This window comes from Saccopteryx bilineata, chromosome 4 (genome assembly GCF_036850765.1).
Source record: "Saccopteryx bilineata isolate mSacBil1 chromosome 4, mSacBil1_pri_phased_curated, whole genome shotgun sequence".
Taxonomy (NCBI): domain Eukaryota; kingdom Metazoa; phylum Chordata; class Mammalia; order Chiroptera; family Emballonuridae; genus Saccopteryx; species Saccopteryx bilineata.
In genome coordinates, this window is record NC_089493.1 from 162,761,228 (window position 1) to 162,782,889 (window position 21,662).

The following is a 21,662-nucleotide window of genomic DNA, read 5'->3' on the forward strand; positions in this document are numbered from 1 at the left end:
GAGGCAACAACCTGCTTCCCCAGCTGCCTACCACCGGTCAAAGCCTAGTCAAAGCCTCGGCTGCTCCTGCAGGAGGAAGGCCTGGGACATGGAGGAGACAGAGAGCTGGAGGGCAATCCCAGGAGCTTAGAAACCTTCTTCTCCATATCACACGCTCTCCGTTCTGTTGGGAGCTTCTGCCTAATCTCGGAGTCTCACTGTCCTTCTTCCTAAGTAAGATTCTGCTAAGCAGTCAGTAGCGAATGTTCCTGATTTCCACTCTTTTTCCCTAGTGTCATTCAGACTTTGGCCACAGTTAGGAGATGATGAGTCATGTGGAGACAATGTGGAGAGCTGTACCTACAATGCCACAGTAGGCAGAATCCACTTAGGATCTTCCCTTCAACATTCTCAGACTCTTTGCTGTGGCAGGATGACTCACAGCCAAAGAGTTTCAAACTCTGGATGAACAAGATAAACCAATTCCCTGTCTGTCCTCCACGTCTACAGGGCATGCTACAAGACAACACTTCTTCCCCAAGACAGCGCATGTGCACAGAAGCCTTTGTCAAGGGGAACATTTCCAATTACTACCATAAAGGTACCCCCTCAAACTCCCATCGACCATTTCAACCCTGTGTCAGCTGAGAAAGTACCCACTCAAGGTTTCTCCTTGAGTCTATGAACAGGAATATGCTATTTTAAACCCCAACTCTATTGTCTGATATCCCTGGCTAAGGAACAGGGGGAAAATGGGAAGGTGGCTGGACAGAGCACTTATATTTGGCAGACAAATCAATTTCTGTTCCACCAGGAGGATGAGATTGCAAGAAATAATTTATCGTCATAGGAGGACAAAACTCCTTGCACTCGATGAACTAAGATGACTTGTTCAGGATCTTAGAATAATAAGAAAATTTAAACCACACAATACTGGTACAGACTGAGAAATGCAATGAGAAACAAGAACCTTTCTACTGATGTCTAACTCACTACATATCACACCCTCCCCAGAGCACTAGTGTGTGTTCTTATGTGTGCCCATGAGAGAATGCACATCTGAATGCAACATTCCAGCTAAATTCCCACCTCAGGACAGGCTAATAAATCAGTATTGTGGCCCTGGCTGGTTGGCTCAGTGGTAGAGCATCAGCCTGGCATGTGGATGTCCCAGGTTCAATTCTCAGTCAGGGCACACAAGAGAAGCGACCATCTGCTTCTTCACCTCTGCCCCTCTTGCCCCTCTCTCTCTCTCTTCTTCTCCTCCTCCTCCTCCTCCTCCTCTTTCTTCTTCTTCTTCTTCTTCTTCTTCTTCTTCTTCTTCTTCTTCTTCTTCTTCCTCCTCCTCCTCTTCCTTCTTCCTCTTCCTCTCCTTCCTCTCCTTCCTCTCCTTCTCCTCCTTCTCCTCCTTCTCCTCCTTCTCCTCCTCCTCCTCCTCCTCCTCCTTCTTCTTCTCCAGCAGCCACAGCTCAATTGGTTTGAGCACATCGACCCCAGATGCTGAGGATGGCTCCCTGGAACCTTTACCTCAGGTGCTAAAAATGGCTCAGTTGCAAGCATGGCCCCAGATGGGCAGAGTATCAGCCCCAAACAGGGGTTGCTGGGTGGATCCCAGTCAGGGCACATGCAGGAGTCTGTCTCTCTATCTCCCTTCCTCTCACTTGAAAAACGAAGAAAAAAAATCAGTGTTGTTCTGCAAAATATGTAACATTTTAGTCCAAATAATACTCTGCTTTAATAAATTAAATTCACACATATTTATAAAACTTCTCCCTACTAGCATTTTTCAAATGGTCTGCAGGAATGTAGCACAGTGGAAAAAGCATTGCATTAGACCTGGGTCAAGGACTGGCTGAGATATTAACTAACCTGTGGGACTCAGTCTACCCTTCTGGAGAATGGAGAAAATCTAAATCCTGCCTATCTCCTTCCGAAGAGTTTGGGGAACAACATGAGGGTGTGTGTGAAAGCCAGTTATAAACTATAGAGTACTGTCTAACTGGGCTGCTCCTCAACGCTCCCTGCCCCTCATGCCACAACATACCTTTCCTGACTCTACCACCAACCTGCCCGGCAGGGACTAATCAGACCTGGAAAGAGGTGCCCACATCACTTAGGGCTCTGATAATGTTCAACATATGAACATGAGGACAAAATTAATTAAACAATTAACTCTCAGCCCCTCTACATTATATTCCTGGGTTACATACTGACTCTGGTTCCCCACCCTTCTCCCCTTTCCAACCCCTAAAAGAGCCAAAGTGACAAGCCAGTGGGCGTTTCCCTTCCAGGCTCTTCCTAATTCGTTGGCTTATTTGCCTTGGGCCAGTAGCTTCATCCCTGAGTCTTAACTTTCCTCAACTGTTAAATTAGGACACTAGTACCTGAGTCAGAGCTGGCGATGAAAGGAATAGAGCCAGAGAACCAGAAGAAGGTCATAGCTGAGGCCGGGACAGGCCACCGCCCACTGCTGCTCCTTACCCTCCACGACACCCACACCCACACTGCTCCGCCGCGTGTTCATTGGAGCCACGAAGAACCACTCGTTGGTCTTGTAGCTGTAGGCTTCCACCGATGCTAGGCCTGGGAGACAAGAGACTCATGAGATTTCTGTGGCACCAGGCCTCACCCTGCTGTACTGAGAATCAGTGAGGATGGGGAAGAGTGTAGACCTGGGGGCTGGAAACTTGTGTGCATGGAACGGCACCACCTCCACCTCACTGCATGGCCCACGGCACCCGCCTGAAACACATCTGCACCGCATCTACTGAGGGGACCACTACGGCCTGACTCAGGGTGGGCTCTGAGATGACAGGGACTATAACTGAAGTACGTTAAATCTATAGAACAGGATAAATATCTGAAGTTGCCTCACTAGACATCTATTCTGATACTCTTTCACTTGTCTTCACCTACCTTAGAAGCTGAAAACGTGCCTTGCCAGACTCCTCTGCAGCGAGGGGTGACCAAGTCAATGTGACCCACCTGAAAGTCTGAGAGGGATTTCTGAAATAGCCTTTGCTTTTTTGATACAGATGCCACCCCTTCCTGCTTTTTGTACCTGGAACACAAATGTGTTGGCTGGAACTGTAACAGCCATCTTGTGATCATGAGGATAAGGCTAAAAGATTCTCACAAAAGCGTTGGCCCCAATATTTTTGAGCAACTGGACCAAGTCAGCAACTGCCAACCTCTAGACTTCTTGCTTCATGAGTAAAACAAAGTCTCTCATTTTTTAAGCCACACCTTAGTCAGTTTTTCTAATTATAGCCAAAAGAAAATCCTAAGGGTTTCTAAAAAGAAGCACTATCCCACTACCCTTTGGTTCTCTTTATTCCCAGACCCTACTCCTAGAGGCAGCCCCCGAGGGGTGAGAGGCCCCGCAGTTATATTATATGTAAGTGAGGCAAAGGGGCAAAGGTCACCAACTTGTAGACACAAATGAAAATTCAGAGAAGTGAAAAATATTGTTTTTATATCCCTGGGTGCCAAAGGATGTCTTTTAATTTAATAGAGTTATTGTCTGCAGAGACACCACCTAGAGATATGAGGAGAAATGAGGTCATCTCACCAAGTCCGTGTCCACTAATAGTTTCTGATTCTGACTTTTAAGGTCGATAAAGACCAGGAGCAGGAGGATGTTCCTGCAGCGGTGTACCCTTGCAAAGATTCAGTGGGGCAGTACAAAGGACAGTGGACAAAGATTGGGTGTCCTGAGACACCCTCCAGCTAAGCATGCTCTCTTTCTAAATCACATCTTTAGGATGAATGGGTTCCCAGCCACTGGAAAGGAGAAACAGTCCTTCCTGGAGCCACAGAAATGACAGCACACGGGCAGTTACATATTCTTTGTGCAGGAAGGCCTGGTTTTGGCAGCCAAGCGGGGAGAGAAGAAAGGGTGGGTATGTACTTGGGGAAGTAGTTATGGATGGACAAAAGGCTGGCCCAAGAACTGGCTGAGCAAACCAGTGTTGCCTGGAGGGTGTATCCTAGGCTGGGACAGGTGGGGACCATGTCTAGGACCTACCAGTACTGCCATCAAAGCCCCCCACAGCGTAGAGCAGGTCATTGAGCACGGCTGCTCCCAGCGTGCTCCGGCGTTCCTGCATACTGGCAATGGATGTCCACTGGTCCTTCACACCATCATACACGTCCACTGTCCGCACACGCAGCGAGCCATTAAACCCGCCCACAGCATACACGTGGCCAGCCATGAACACCACACCTGTGGCACAGGAAACCAAGGACTCAGGGCAGCCCCAGCAGCTGATGACTCATGTTGATGAGTGATAATGGGAGAGCAAGGTAGTCACATGAATAACTCACCACAGAAGGTGATCTCCAACTTTAGATATTTGGAAGTCATTATGGAACTCATTAGATTTATTTTCCTATTTGCTTTTCTAATTTTGTTTGATTCAAGTAAATACTTGAATTTTAGCTTAAAGTCATCTAGAAACTGGCCAGGTGGGGAAGGAAAAGGAGGAGTCTGTAATGCACAGATGTTCGGGGTAACAAGAGCGGAGTGTGACTTCTGGACCAAGCAGAGGCAAGCCGGGGAAGGCAGCCGCGCCTGACTGCTGCTCACCTGCTCTGCATCTCCGGGAGGGAAGCTCAGCAATCTGGTCCCACCGGTCCTCCTCGAAGTCATAGCACTCCACACTGCGAATCGCCTTGGGCGCCTGGCCACCGACCACAATCATGACCTCCAGAAAAACAAGTGGACATTAACTGGGTCTCCCCGACATCCGATTCATGGGTGACCAATCCCTAGTATTTCCACATGCTAACTGCCCAGGAGCCATGGATGTCCTGAGATGCCAGTTTTCAGAGCTACATACATGAAGATGCTGCCCCTAAACACCAATAGGCATGAATATTCAAGGAAAGTCTAATGAGCATCTTTCCACAGACACACCAACACAAGGTTTATCTGGCAATGGCTTTCTGAATGCCATTGCCAGAGCTATGTTTAGGGTACGTGCAGACACTCATGGCCTCTTCTGCAATTTCAGTGCCCTCAAAGATTTGGGGCAGGGATCTAAATTTTAGATCAAAACAAAATATTCCAAAAAATATATAAAAATTTTAGCCTATTTTAGAATAGAGTGCAGAATTTGAATGTGTTTTTAAGGTAAAATTATTTCAAAAATATTTCTGAGTGCACAGACTACAGAAGGTATGTATTCATTGCAGTATAGAAAAAATTTGTAAAACACTCACTTGTGGTGGCTACCACAAAAAGGTATGCAACTGATGATGTTCTGGAAAACAGTGCTAACAGTGCCACTTTCAAGTAATGTAGCTACCACTGCCAGTCATTGTATAAAGTATGTTGTCATTTCTTCGTTACAACTTGTGAGGTAGATATTATCAACTCCATTAACAGAGGAGAAAAGCACAGCTCAGAGAACATAGGTAAATTGCCCAAGGTCACACAGCTAAGAGTGGCAGAACAGCGACTGAAAGCAAGTCTACCTGAGACAGAGGCAAGGCCAGCCCCATCAGGCAAAGACAGCTCACTGTATCCATGCTTTTCAAACTGCAGGTCACATTCATTAGTGGGTCATGAGATCAACTTAAATGGATTGCAACCAGCATACTTTTAATACAATAGCACATAAAATACAGTAAGGATATTATTGCATGAAATATTCATTCTGGTTATACACACACATATATGTGTCCCCTGGATAGCAATTTACACATTTCTTAGTGTAGGGTATGGTATAAATAAATAAATAAATAAATAAATAAATAAATAAATGCCACGTTTCTGGCTACAGTAATAGGACTATGGCACTCAATTGCACTATCACTAGTTGTTGTGACTTTTGTCATGTTATTAATAAAAATTAAGCTAACAAAGTTAACAATAGGTTATTTTAATAAACTTGTACAAATTCATGGCTGTCCCCAAAATGACATTGCTCTCACACACTAGGCCTTCCCAGATACTTTCTTACGTGGAGAGTAAAGGGTGGAAGACACAAGCAGTCAATTAATATGATATAAGTCACAGGATTTTCTCATCACCTGTAGCCTGTCTTATTTATTACAATGGTTCTCAAACTTCAGTGCACATCAGAATCCCCGTGAGGGCTTTATAAAACACAAACTGCTGGGCCCTCCCCCAAGTTTTTCATTTAGTGAGTCTGCAGCGAGAAGAATCTGCATTCTAACAAGGTCCTGGTTGACACTGATGCTGCTGGTCCAGGATTAATACTTTGATAGCCACTGTTTTAACCCATGAGCCACAGGGATTTCCTGGTGATATGCCAGTAACAATTTTTGCCATTATAAGTTTCTGTAGTGTTTTTTACTTCCCCACAATGTATCATATTTTGGGGGAGAAATGTGATCATCAAAATCTGTGTGAGCTCACAGAAGTATACCCCTCAGATGAACATTTCTGCAATATGAGGAGACAGACAACCACTGCTCAAGATCTCAAGCATGTCAGCCCCAAGGTTCCAGATTCAGGCCCATGTGGGCCACCACTAGTCATAAGAGGTAGTTCACAGCTATCTGTGGCCAAATGGATGACCAATGTTCAACAACTCAGAATTTAGTTCTGACTTCCGGAACATCCCAAAGGACCACAGGACACGTGGTTCAGGCTTAGAGCGGCTGCTGCTTCTGGAAATGAACATTCTCCATTTGACTCCTCTTCACACCTAGGCACAGAGGGGCCACTGCTCTGTGTCAAGAGCAGCCCTTTTTCAGAGGAAAGCTAAATTCTACACCACTTCCCACCAGTAATTCTTTGCTTAAATAGGCATCCAAGAACAGTTTAAGGGGGGTTCACGAACACAGCCTCTTGGCAAACTTCAGACAATGCTCAAGTCATTCAGGACCATGACTTCCCTAGCATTCATAAACAAACCTGGAACTTGCATTGTCCCTCTGGTTGTGTATTGGTAAAGCTGATATTAAATCAAGCTATTGTAAAGATTTTATTTGAAATCTTATTGGGGGGGGCCCAGGGAGAATCAAAGTAAGGTTGAGGGGTTTTTTCTGCAGAGACCACAAGCACCCAACACCCCCACATATACCATTCTCTTTCCTTAAAACATTCCTCCCCTTCCGGTCCCTCTGCTTTACCACCTGCTTATCTTTCAGGTCTCAGCTTACATGTCACTTCCTCCAAGAAGACCTCTATGACCTCCAAATCTGAGTTACATGTCCCTTCTCTGAGCTCACACATGCCCTGTGTTCTCTCATTAAAACTGTCCAGTGTTGTATTTTAACTGTCTGGAGACTCTGTCTCCCCTCCTAGACCGAGTCCTGCCAGGGCAGAAATTTATCTGCCTCAATCACCAAGATAACCCTAGGGCCTTTATGGTGCTAGGTCAAAGTGAAGACTCAGTTGTTTATTTTAAAGAATGAATAAATAGTAAATAGCACATGCAAAGAGTTAAATGAAAGAAATACACTATTAAATGGTAAAAAAAAAAATACACAGGCCACAAAGTCATTTTCTTGGGTTAAGACATATTGGACACCAGATTATAATTCTAGAAATGCAAAGGAGAAAAAAGATGAAAAAAGAGAGATTTTTCTCTTTTGATTCAATTACCAGAAGAAAAGTTTCTTATTCTTTATACAAGCTGTCAGACTTCTTCTATAAATAAAAAAGGCAAAGCTTTCAGGAAAGCTGACCCCAGAAATCATGCTCCACCAGAGGTAGCAGGTGGTACATTCACACTGGAGAAAATCCAGCATCCATCTACGAGAATTTTCATAACACAGAATTATAGAAATACAAAAATTTCAATGTTCAAGTAAAACATAAGTAGAAAGACAAAAATAATACAGACAAGATTTTCACAATAAACTTGCCTTTGAGTTCATAAAACCACTGGTAAGAGAAGACTTTTAATATTCAAAACTTGTGCAATGATCTGGGAAGAGTCATTATGAGGCTCTGTGGAATAGGACCATTGGTTTCTGAAAATGCAGAGGTAGCTTGAGGCCGAGGGAGAAGTATCTTTGTTTCTCTCCTAGGCATAAGAAATCCAATTTCTGTGGCAGTCCTTGCAAGAAGCCATCATACAAGGCACACTACATTCATCGTGACGCAATTGTGCAGAGTAAAAAGAATAAATTTCCAATCTTGAATACTAATGAATGATTGTTTCCATGGATACCTGCTCTTAGCAACCAATTAGACAAAAATGAGTATTCCCCAAGGTCCACATGCATTACATCTCTGCAATTATAAACCTCTAGCCTATTTAAGAAGATGACAGGATGTCAGAGCAAGAAGAAACCTGAAGCATTCGCTCTTGCAAGCCCTCATTTTACATTTTCAGAAAAACTCAGGCCCAGGGAGCTCAATAGGCGTATTTGTTTCTTTCCCCAACACCCTTAAATCCCAATTTACTAAAGATTTATAATGCCTTTAATAGCAATTACTAAATCAAATCAGCTTATTTAATCATCACTACTTTTAACATTTATCCTTCAGTGTAACCCTGAGTAAGAACTACCAGTGGTTATATGGGAATCACAATAAACTAAAGAACAGGTCCAGATAACGATCATGCTAGACTGAACATGATTTAATCACTTTCAAGAACTGCAATGCACTTGGGCATCTTGCAGGTCACCTCAAGGTCCTACCCCCAAGTCTTAATTGACATTGTGTTGAAGGCTGCAGAAGTTCTGGTGAATGGAGAGTTCTGGTTGACAGAACATGGATGAGCCAGGCTCAACTGTACATCTGGTTATTGAACAACTCCCAAGAAAGACAAGCTTATTTTGGAAAGTCAAATGGCCATTTACTTTAGGGAGATCAGTGAGACAGACCATGGAAAGACTACCTCATTCTTTAGGGAGGAAATGTCATTCCCAGCATAACACAGTGGGTTTTAAATAAATATAAAATGCTCTTGTTCACATGGGTAATTCTGACTTTACTAGTATGACTATGGGAGTGAAGGCATGTTGGTCCTTTGTCATGATATGACAACCACTCTGAGGTATCAGAGACTAGCCAGGGGAAGGAGCAGTAGGTAAACAGAGCAGAGCTTTCTGGCATACTGTGGACCAACACCCTAACCTTAAACCCATAAGTCATTAGACTCTCCACCAAGATGAGGAACAACCTGGGCTCGGCACACTTTTTTCATCAGGCAAGAGTAGAGGGGATGTCCAAACTCTCTTCCATGACCGGTGAGCTGGGCAGAAAGCAGGCCCAGCCAGTCGGTCCCTCGGGCCAGGGCAGGAAGTAAGATTCTCTCTTACCCTGGTGCGTGGGGCCGCAGGGCTAACACCAGGAGTTCATCCGAAGGAGCATGTTGAGGTTGAGGCAGAAGACTTGTCACAGCAGGTTCCTGAGCAACAGGTGCTCCAGGCAAGGGCTGACAGCCAAGGTGCAGAGACGATAGGGGTTAGAGAACCAGCAATGTGAGAACAAGACCCGGAGAAGACAGGAGGGGGGAAAATGGGCTTTAGAGTCAGGCACACCTGGGGTCAAATATCAAGCCAATCACTAAATAGCTGTGTGACCGTGGGCAAGGCACTTACCCATGCTGAGCCTCACTTCCATTGCCTATAATATCAGGAATATAGAATGTTTCTCAAATGGGTATCAGGAGGCTTAAATGGTATGAAGTACTTAGCACAGAGCTTAGTAAACAGCACACACTAAATGTTAGCTTCTATTATTAGATCAACACCAGCACCATTGCCATTACTATTAAAGGAGTTGCTAAAAAACAGACTCCCATTAAATGGTAGGAAAGGACACATGATCTGTGAATGAGAAAGTGAGCACCACTACTAATTCTAGAGATGATGATGGGGTGTTTTCCAAATGTGGCCTGAGTCCATTTAAAAAGCCAAGATGAAAGAGGAGCAGTACTAACAACACAAGGGCCTGGCCCAGGTGAGAAGACATCCTACCCACCATGTCAACAGCCTTGTTTCCATTACCATCTACTGAAAGCAGGACAGCCCAAATCAAGAGAACATCACCACTTTCCACCCAAATGGCTTTCTGGTATCATTATCAGAGTTGAATAGAGATGTCAATTGAATTGAAATTACAGTGAATAGTGCCAGGCTCAGTACATCACCAAAGGATTCATTTACCCTTTCCTGGAACTTCATTTCTCTACTAAAAGCTGTGGAATAGGGCAACGTAGGAGTGTTTTGAGCAGCTGGGAGACAGCCCCTGGTTGTCCATGGCAACCAGCCTCAGGGAAAGTGCTAGGCGGTGAATGTGTGGGAGTCCAGATGATGCTATTAGCTGTTCCAGCTAAAATGTGTCAGTATGATCTGGGCATATATGGCTCAAAAAGACACAACCCACCCTTTTTAGTGTCTGCAGCTATCTCAAGGTAGAGCCTTATTTCTTTCAAGGAGAGGGCTTGGATGGCAAGCAAGTTCACTGTTGAGAATTGCTGAGAACAGAACAAGTCTCCCTCCACCTCCTCGTTTCTCAAAGTTGGCTCTACCAACAAGCCTACCTGAACTGAATTCATGAAAGCCCAACCTACTCTGCCTTTGGAATTCCTGTGGCCACTCTTCCAACTAGCCCAATTATCTCCTAACTCCTCTTTCTCTATTTATTTGGCTATTTATATATTTCTATCTTACTTTCTTAGAGGGATCTCTTAAAATTAAGTTTCCAGGGGGTAGGAATTGGGTTTCTTTCCACAAAGAACCCAGCTGAAATGCTTCTGTGAAATGTGGAGGTTGTATAATAGAACAGTTAAAAGCACAGGGTCTGTAGTCCGTCATCCTTGGCTTAAATCACAGTTTGGCTATTTACTAATTGTGCTTTTCTTTAAAAATACATCATAATTTCTTTGATACTCCTCCACTCAAGACATGAAACTTAATTCTGCACCCATTCAGGTTGGCTAGACTTACTTGACTTGTATCTAACAAATAAAATACAGCAGAAGAGATGGGATATCACTTTGAGAACAGGTTACAAAGACTACGGCTGCTGCCTTAGGTGTGCTCTCTTGTTCTCTTCCTGCAGTAGAATCACTTAGTATGGTGGAAGCCAGCTGCCATGTCATGAGGGCACTCAAGCAGCTTACTGAGAGGCCACAGGGTGAGAAATTAAGGCCTACAAGCAACCACGAGACTGACATGGAATCAGATCTTTTCCAAACCAGCCTTGAGGTGACTGCAGCCCTAACCAACAGCTCACTGCAACTTTATAAGAGGTCCTTGTCCAGGACAACCCAGCTAAGCCACTCTGGAATTCTTACCCACAGAAACTGTGAGATAATAACATTTGCTGTGTTAAGCCACCAAAGTTAGGGTAATTTGTAATGCAGAAATTGGTAACTAATACATAATGAGTAGGTGACGTAACCCAAGACCCAATTTCCTCATGTGTAAAATGGGGATAATTACAATTTTGAAAATCCTGTGAGATAATAAATGTAAATCACTGAGCCCAATGTTTAGCATATGCTAAGTGCTCAGAAATTGAGATCTGCTATTGTCAGCATAGGGGGTTAATATATATTATGCCGCTCTATAAAGCATAAACTTCGAGTTGACCAGACCTGGATCCAAGCCCTTATGCAGCCACTTAGCTGGGCAAGTCATTCAATCTTACTGAATCTCACTTTTCTCCAACATTAGAACTTCCAGAGTTGTTATCAAGATAAGATCATGTATATAAAGTGCTTGTTTAAAGCACAAGGAAGCTGTATTTAGACAATCCTGCTTGTATCATCACTAATGCCTTTGATGATAAGGACAATGATCCAAAAAAGCAACAAAGCACAGAACAAATTACTCTAAGGACCATCAAATGCTGTGAGCCAGTTCTCCCTGCAGTCATCTACACCAGTTTCTGGATGTTCACTCTCAGTGAAAACCTGCATTTGACCTTGGAGACAGCTCAGGCTCAGCTTCTGCAGAAAGCTTTCCCTAGCCCCTTGCCCACTCCCTGTTCCTAGAGTGCCTTGCCCATACCTCCATGGGGCACTTACACAGTCCCTAGTAATTGTCCCTTATATCTAGCTCTCCTCTGCCCAGTCTGGGGTATCTTGAGGAAGGGACTGGCTCATATTAGACTTTGTGACTAACCCAGTGCCTGGAAATTAGTGACTCAATGGTAGTGTAAAAATTACTGAGTTAATGCATGCATGGTAGTTTATGGTTTATTGCTGGATTTTTTTTAATCTAAGTGTCTTATAACCCGTATAACCCCAGGAATGACAACTGAATTCATTCAATATTGGACTTATGGACTGAACTAAATATTCTAGGGTCAATCTGTACTAGTGATCAAAACAGGACATAAATCCTCACTACCACCATGCAAAACCAGAAGTATAAATGCTGAAAGCATTGGAAAACAACTAGGGGTAATAGAAACGCTCAGAAAATCTCCATTAGTTATTTCTTCTTTAAAAGTATCTCTTTCACTCATAAAAACTTTTACTATCGCTTACTCTGTGTCATACTAGAGTTTATATGCCAAGGACATAGATGAACACCTGAAATCTTGGAATTAGTTTAGTGAACATCTAATACTCTAGAAAACAACTCTAAATGCCTCCCTGAAGTGGCATTGGGGCTCTCAGTAATCTCCTGCCCATATTTTCCCAAAACAAATGAAGCCATTGTCATCCTGGCCTCACTTTACTAAGTAAGGTTTCTCACCAATTATTTTTACATATTAGCAATAAACTATTAGAAACTAGAATTTTAAAATAAAACATTTATAATAGCACCAAAAACTATAAAATCCCTAGGGATAAACCTAACAAAAGACATGCAAGACCCATACACTGGAAACTATAAATCATTGTGAAGAGAAAGTAAAGGAAACCTAAATAAATGACAATATATACTGTGTTCATGAATCAAAAGACTTAGTATTACTAATAAATCAATTCCTCCTAATTGATCTAAAAATCCAACACAATCCCTACCAAAGTCCCCACAAGCTTTTCTATAGAAATAGGCAATATGATTCTAAAACTTGTATGGACAAATAATTTAGAACAGCCAAAACAACACTGAAGAACAAAACTGGAGGACTCACACTGTCTGCTTTTGAGACTTACAATAAAGTTAGTAATCCAGGCAACACAGTATTAGTGTAAAGATAGACAAATAGATACAAACAACAGAATAGGGTACATAAATAGACCAATACATATACAGTCAATTATTTACAACCAAGGTGCCAACATAATTCAATGGAGAAAGGAAAATCTTTCCAATAAATGCTGTGGGAAAAACTGGATGTTCAAATGCAAAATAAATGAAGCTTGCTCCCTTACCTCATATACCATATATATTTTTTTAAATCTCAAAATGGATCACAGACCTAAATGTAAAACCTAAAACTAAAATTTTTAGAAAAAAGCATAGGAGAAAAATTATTGTGACCTTAGATTAAGCAATGATTTTTTAGATAAAACACAAAATACATAAATTGTAACAAAAAAAATGGGTAAAATTAAGAACTTCTCTCCCAAAGATACTGCTAAGAAAATGAAAAGACAAGTCATATATTTGCAAAATATATATCTGATAAAAGACTTGTATCTCTAACATATAAAGAACTAGTACAATTCAAAAAGAATAACCCAAGTTTTTAAATGGAGAAAAAAATCTGAACAGATTTTACCAAAGAAGATATACGATGACAAATAGCAGAAGAAGAATGCTCAACATCACTAGTGATTAAACAAATGCAAATTAGAACTACAGTGAAATGTACTAGAATGGCCAACATTTTTAAAAATACATAATACAAGTAGTGGGGAGACTGTAAAGTGACGGAACTCTTGTTCATTGCTGATGGAAATGTATAATGGTACAATCATCTTGAATAAGTTTAGCAATTTCTTATAAATTTAAACATATACTTACCATACAACCCAGCAATCCTACTCCTGGGCATTTTCACAAGGAAAATTTAAAATATATGTCCACACAGAGATCTATAAAGTGCATCTGTAAGCATGAGTTCAAAGCAGCTTTATTTGTAATAGCCAAAAACTAGACATCCAAATTTCTATCAACTAGTGAAAGGACAAGTAAATTATAGTATATCCATACAGTGGAATATTACTTAGCAATAAAAAGGAACAGACTCCCAATACATGCAACAACATGGATGAATTTCAAAAACATTATGCTAAGAGAAAGCAAGCAAGCTCAAAAGGCTACACATGGCATGATTCCATTTATATGACATTCGAGAAAATGCAAAAGTACAAGGAGAGAAATCAGAAGTGGCTGCCATGGGTAGGGGTGGCAGAAAGCCTGACGACACAGCAGCACAAGGGAACTTCTTGTAGTGATTAAAATATTTTTATTATAATAGTGGTTATATGACGATGCATTTGTCAAAACACATCAAATTCCATCTCTAAAAGGAATTTTACCATGCATAAAATTATTATACTTCATAAATCTGAATTTAAGAGAAAATAATCTGGGATGTTGGTTATAAGGGGAAGATGGGCAGGCATCAGGGCGGAGGTACAGGGGAGCTCTCCGTAACTTCCCCTCAATTTTGCTGTGAACCTAAAACTGCTCAAAAAATATCAAGTCTTAATTTTAAAAAAGAATAGGTATTGGAAAAAGATTAATTTTAAAAAAGATAAATGTATTTGAAATACATCTATCAATGAGGTGAATGGGACCCTATGTTTTAATTAAAGGAGATTTTGAAAATTAAAAAGAAAAAAAGAGGAGAAAAAAGAATCCTTTTCATCTGCCACCAAAACCTGAAAACTTGTCCCTGGAAGACAGTCTGGTATAAGAAAAAGCAGTCACTGACTTTGGAGTAGAGAAGACTTGGGTTCAAACCCCAGCTCTGCAATTACTGGCTATGTAACTGGCCAAGTGACTTAACCTAGATATGAACAGTACTGACCTATAATGATGATTTAATGAGATAAAGTACAATTTGATAATCCTCAAGTGATAGATTCCCTCACACACCCCATTCCTCAAACCCACAGAGGGGCTCCCCCTCATTAAATTTAGCTGCCCAAACAATGGGGACAGGAATAGAGTTTGAGAAGCAAGTTGAACAGTCAGTCTAACCTTAAGTCATTCAAGGATTAAAGTCAGGGAACAATGAGGCAAAGAGCAGCAATGCCTTTTTTGTTGTTTTTTAAATTCCTTCAATAGATTCAAATAAGTCCTGGTTCCAACTGCCTGCAGAAGGCTATGTACCCAGGAATCTAAACATTTTCATTTTGAAAATAAATGGTTCCTAAGGAGTACAGGCCACAGAGGGGAAACTGGCCTCCTGAAACAAGAGGCAGGCTCTTCTCAACTACAGACAATAGCTGGGAAGGTTGGCAGGCAAGGAGAGGGGGTGTCTCAGCACACTTAGTCCAGGCTCAGACAAACTGGTTTTCACTTCTAAATCTGTCCTTCTGTAGGTATTGTAGCAAAGGCTAGGTGCGGACTCTAGAGAAGGAGAGGAGAGGTCACTAAGTACGGTCTCCACGCAAAGAAAGTGGGCCAGCTCTGCACCATTTCCTTAGCTCCAGAATACACTTCCCAGGAAAAGATGCCATTAACCTGATAACAAACAGTCTGAGTTTCCAAAGAGAAGAGTCACAAAGACATGCAACAAGCCTGCTGAAAACCCAGGATGGAAAAAGCCTCCTCCATAAAAAAACAACAGGGCACCACAGAATCAATAATCTCAAGTCACAAAGCTTGAGGAAATTTATATCGTAATGAAGGTGGTATTCAAATTGATGGGAGAGAGGGAGATTATTTAATAAAATGACTTAGGGGCAACTTGCTCATGATTTGCAATACAAAAAAAGATGTATTGCTATCCTCACTCCATAAACCAAAATAAATTCTAAGTGCATTAAATACTTCCAGTGTGAACCAGAAAGCATAAAAGTACTTAACTCTTTGAATAGTACGAATGTTCATGTACATCCTTGTGCCTCCTGACCATCCAGAGTATGATCGATTTATCTTAAAACGTGTAAGGCGCCTGACCAGGTGGTGGTGCAGTGGATAGAGCGTCGGACTGGGATGCGGAGGACCCAGGTTCGAGACCTCAAGGTCGCCAGCTTTAGCGCGGGCTAATCTGGTTTGGGCAAAGCTCACCAGCTTGGACCCAAGGTCGCTGGCTTGGGCCAGGGGTTCTGCTGTGGCCCCACAGTCAAGGCACATGTGAGAGAGCAGTAAATGAACAACTAAGGTGTCGCAACAAAAAACTGATGATTGATGCTTCTCATCTCTCTCCGTTCCTGTCTGTCTGTCCCTATCTATCCCTCTCTCTGACTCTCTCTGTCTCTGTAAAAAAAAAAAAAAAAAATGTGTAAGGCAACATTAAAAAAAGGCAAATATATGTTCTTCTTGTTTTCATAAATTGGTTATCAAACAAACATTCTTTTAATGCAGTTATTAAAACATGCAGTTAATAAAACTGTAACTGAAACTAATTTCATTTTTTGAAAAACAACTCCCTCCTGGGTGTCAGTGAACATGAAAAAACTCACTACTCAAAGGGTTAAAGAAAACATGGGAGTATTTTTTTTTTAATCTCAGTAGGGAAAAGATTTCTAAGTATGATTCAAAACTTAAGCTACAAAGCAAAAATTAAATCAATCTTACTACTTAAAAACTGTTTTGGAGAATTCAAAGAAATGTTTTAAGTTTAGAGACAAACTGCAAACTAAGAAGAAAATATTTTAAATACATTAAAAGGTCTATCCTGTTTAACATTTTTAAAAAGCCCTTAAAATCCTTTGGTAAAAAAACATACAATCCAATAGGTGGAAATGTAAAGTAGTACAACCACTATGGAAGAAAGTATGGTGGTTCCTCAAAAAATTAAAAATAGAACTACCATATGACCCAGCAATCCCTCTACTGGGAATATACCCCCAAAATTCAAACTCACTGGTACGTAAAGACACATGCAGCCCCATGTTCACTGCAGCATTGTTCACAGTGGCCAAGACATGGAAACAACCAAAACGCCCTTCAATAGATGACTGGATAAAGAAGATGTGGTACATATATACTATGGAATACTACTCAGCCATAAGAAATGATGACATCGGATCATTTACAACAACATGGATGGACCTTGATAACATTATATGGAGTGAAATAAGTAAATCAGAAAAAACTAAGAACTATATGGTTCCATACATAGGTGGGACATAAAAATGAGACTCAGGGACATGGACAAGAGTGTAGTGGTTACAGGAGGCAGGGGTAGAAAGAGAGGGAGAGGTTGAGGGGAGGGGAGGGGCACAAAGAAAACCAGATAGAAGGTGACAGAAGACAATTTGACTTTGGGTGATGGGTATGCAACATAATCAAATGTCAAAATAATCTGGAGATGTTTTCTCTAAACCTATGTATCCTGATTGATCAATGTCACCCCATTAAAATTAATAAACAAAAACAAATAAAAAAATGGGAGTATTTTTTTTTTAATCTCAGTAGGGAAAACATTTCTAAGTATGATTCAAAACTTAAGCTACAAAGAAAAAATTAAATCAATCTTACTACTTAAAAACTGTTTTGGAGAATTCAAAAAAATTTGTAAGTTTAGAGACAAACTGCAAACTAAGAAAAAAAGTATTTTAAATACATTAAAAGGTCTATTCTGTTTAACATTTTTTAAAAGCCCTTAAAATCCCTTGGTAAAAAGCATACAATCCAATAGGAAAATGGACAAAGGACATAAACAGAATTCAAAAAAGAAAGAAAGAAAGAAAGAAAGAAAGAAAGAAAGAAAGAAAGAAAGATAGATACAAATGCCAATAATCATATGAAACCAAGATTAATCTCACTAACAAAGAAATGTAAACTAAAACAAGATGCAACTTTAAAGAGATGTCTGACAAAGAAATGTTTATAATATTAAACAAAGGAAATAACTGCAAACTCATCAACAGAGGACAGTTAAATAAATAATGACACATAGGTATAATTAAATACCATGTACCTAATTACAATTTAAATGCTGATTTTATCTATACTGGTAACATTTAAAGCAGTGTGTAGAATATGGTTAAGTAGAAGAAAAAATGATTTTCATCTTTGTGGTAAGATTCCATTTACCTAAAAGTGTAAAATTTAATCTATCTGTGAATAAGTGCACAGAGATGCCCCTGGGTAGAGTGATTTCAGGTGATTTTTAAAATTTACTTCAAAATCATAGTAACCTTTCAATAATCACATATTTCTATAATTAAAGGAAACTGAGTTATTTTCATTTTGAAAAATATCAAGTTTCAGTGTGGTATTTCAACAAAATAAAACAAAAGATTGCCAACATGCACTGAGGCAAGTAGCCAGTCAGACCAAGACCCTTGCCCTGTGGCTGCCCCTTATGACCAGCATTGGACAATAGGAGGTCGACAGGGAGGTACTACTCTCAGATTTACAAAGGTGAAGCAAGGTGCAGATGACAGGGGTTCAGAGAACAGGTGTGCAGGGTGAGAAAGACTGAAGTCAAACACTGGTTCACCATATTAGCTATGTTGACTTTGACCAAATCACTTAATCTCTCTGGCCCTCAGTTTCCTCTTTGTAGAACTAGGATAACTCCCTTTACCTTATAGCAGTGGTTTTCAAAGTGTGTGCCCTAGAAGATTTCCAGGTGTTCCCTATAGTATTCTAGAGAAATATGTGCCTGTTGGGGACCAAAAAACCAACAGGGTTTTTGGAGTTTAGGTTTTTGGGGGACAGAGGTGTGGGGAATTGGCTGGAAGCCGACAGTCTGCCCAACCCCCCACCTCACTTGCCTGATTAGGTTGCAAAAGGCTGTTAAGCTGTGGTGCTGGATTGTTTACACTACCCCCCAAGTTCCCTGGAAAGACTGGAGGCAAATTTCTTCTAGCCTTTGTTTGGTGTCAAGTTAAGATGATATGTATGGTGGGGGTTTTGGACTGATGATTAAACATAAGTAATTGTCTCTTGAAGCCTTTTGGATGTCTATAAAAGAATATGTGGCAATATCTAAAAGAGCTTTGAATATTTTACTATAATTTTCAACATCCTATTTATGTGAATTAGGATTTTCTACACTCAACACAAGAGTAAAAAGAGAAATTCTTCAATGTACTGATGAGGAAATGAGAGTTTGCCTTTCAAATATATGCCCAAACATTGAATAAATCGCTAGGACACGTCAGGCTCATGTTTCTCATAAACACAAGAATGGAAAAACTTAACACATTTGCGCCGGGACCTGCTGAATTTACTAAATCTTACTAAGAATATATCTATATATATAAAAACATAACTTTTTTGTTATTTTTTATTTTTAATCCCTCCTTTTTATAAATTCTAAAAAGCATAACTCAAAAAATGTAACATAAAAATGTTCTTTAATGTCAGAATAAATTTAATTTTGTCGTATTTATTTCGTTTAATTACTATAAAAGCAAGCTTGGATCTTATATTTTTTCTTTAATATTTGACTTAATTATTATAACATATTTCTCAGAAGTTTTATATAGTGCACCTATAATTATTTGTAGGATTTTAAATGTGCCCCAACTTCAAAAAGTTTGAGAACCACTGCCTTATAGGGTTGTTGAGAGGATGAAATAAGATTGACACATGATACCTTCAGCTCATTGCTTGGCACATAATAAGCATTCAACAGACATCAGTGTTCTTGTTATTATTTGGGACATTTGTAACCTTTGTTCACATTACAGCCAACATATTTCCATCATCCAGGCTCACAGAGCAGAGTGGAGAGAGGAACCGAAAACCTTGGAGAATCCAAGAGAGCTGGTCTTAGACAACATACTCCTCTAGCCCTTGAAACCCTCCTGGGAAGCAGCAGGTGAGAACAGCGGCCAGCCGGAAAGAAGAGGATGAAGCAAGGGCTAAATCATTCCCTGGTGCTGCTTACTGGGCAGTCGATGAGCCAACATGACTCACTCCTCTCCTCCCACCTCTCCTCCTGGGATGGCTGGAACCTTCCCTCACACAGTTGTATGTTAGGATCCTAGGAAGGCTACTCAAATGCCAAGCCAGAAAGGATGTTAGAGGTAAGTGTAGCATCTTTCATTCAGCAGATGAGGGACCTGAGGACCAGAGAGAGGAGACTTGCAGGGAACCAAAGCGTCCAGTACCCTGCACAGACTCATGATCATGGGGTCCCCTCCTGTGCTCAGTCTTCCCTTCCCAGGGCTGCCCGCTCACCAGCTCTCATCTTCTCCTCCCTCCCCCCACCCCACCCATTTTCTGTCAGACTGTTTGAGCCTCTTTTCTCTTCTGGCAGCCCTAATAGTCCTTTATGGCTCTGCGGGGAGGGGAGGAACCAGACTACAATTGTTCTGACTCAAACAATGGCCTAGATAGAGGACTGTTATGGCTATCACTAAGTCAAAACCCACATGGCCATTCTTCTTCCAAAAGCAATACAGCCCAAACCATGATGTGAAACAAGAGAAAGGTAAAGGGAAGAGCTCTGAGGTATCTCAACTCTCCCTGGTGGTTTACCTTGAAACTCTTAAGAAAGGAGGAGCCCAGAAAAGAGGTACCAGCAAATTCAAGAGGAACCAGCAGACTCCATCTCTTAGGTCGTAATGCAACCAAGATGCAGGGCAGCCATGGGTGAGGGATGGCTTGGAGGCAGGAGAGAAAGGCCAGTTTCGCTGGACACAGTCCTAACTTTTGGCAGTGACTGGGCTGGGGCTTACCTTGGGTAAACTGACGGGAGTCCTGGGCTTGGTCCTTGGGTTCTTAATCAAGAGCCTCTGATCCAGAGGGAGCAGATGATATTTCATGGCTTCGATGAGGAAGTCCTTACAGGTATTATTATTCTTTATCAGAGCTTCTTCTTCAACTGTCTGGAGGTAATAACCCACAGGTGATCCACGAGCAGAGCCTGGCCACATTTTCCATGCTGTCATCCTGGGCTGAGCCATTCCGCACTCACACTCATTCATTCTCTAACCACATCATCTCAGACCTCAAGAGAAAGGCCCACAGAGTTACAACCTGGGGTTACCTCCCGCATTCAAAGAGTACTGAGGAGTAAGTGATTAAGCTCAGGCAACAAACAGACAGGGTTACAAATCCAGCTCTACCACTTAACTCCTCTGACCATCAGTGTTCTCATCTGTAAAATGGGCATATTAAAGTTACCCACAACCTCACTGACTGTGTGTCTTCATTTTTTTGTTTTGAAGTTTAAATGAGATTATGTAAAACAGAGACAATTAGTTGTCCTGAAAATCTTTTTCCATATTCTGCCTGGTTTGAATGCATTATAATCTTTAAGGCAAATGGTCAGATATTTGAGAGGGGGGAAGCAAGGAAGAGGAGAACGCAGGACCCATCAGCCAACTTTTGGAATAAAACAAGGTTACTATCAAGAAAAATTCATGTCCAGCCCTGGCCGGTTGGCTCAGCGGTAGAGCGTCGGCCTAGCGTGCGGAGGACCCGGGTTCGATTCCCGGCCAGGGCACACAGGAGAGGCGCCCATTTGCTTCTCCACCCCTCTGCCGCGCTTTCCTCTCTGTCTCTCTCTTCCCCTCCCGCAGCCGGGGCTCCATTGGAGCAGAGATGGCCCGGGCGCTGGGGATGGCTCTGTGGCCTCTGCCTCAGGCGCTAGAGTGGCTCTGGTCGCAATATGGCGACGCCCAGGATGGGCAGAGCATCGCCCCCTGGTGGGCAGAGCGTCGCCCCTGGTGGGCGTGCCGGGTGGATCCCGGTCGGGCCCA

General features: G+C 41.6%; 1 protein-coding gene across 8 annotated transcripts in view; it reads right to left on the reverse strand.

Annotated features, from left to right (window-relative positions):
* KLHL3 (kelch like family member 3) overlaps positions 1-21,662 on the reverse strand; it is a 384,889-nt gene that overhangs the window by 14,973 nt on the left and 348,254 nt on the right. For all 8 annotated transcript variants that reach the window (XM_066272563.1, XM_066272564.1, XM_066272566.1 and 5 more), the window contains 4 exons: positions 20,637-20,786; positions 4,568-4,685; positions 4,007-4,204; positions 2,461-2,562 (listed from right to left, as the gene is read on the reverse strand). In XM_066272563.1, the coding sequence (XP_066128660.1) occupies positions 2,461-2,562; positions 4,007-4,204; positions 4,568-4,685; positions 20,637-20,786 (568 nt within the window). The remainder of the gene's footprint in view (positions 1-2,460; positions 2,563-4,006; positions 4,205-4,567; positions 4,686-20,636; positions 20,787-21,662) is intronic.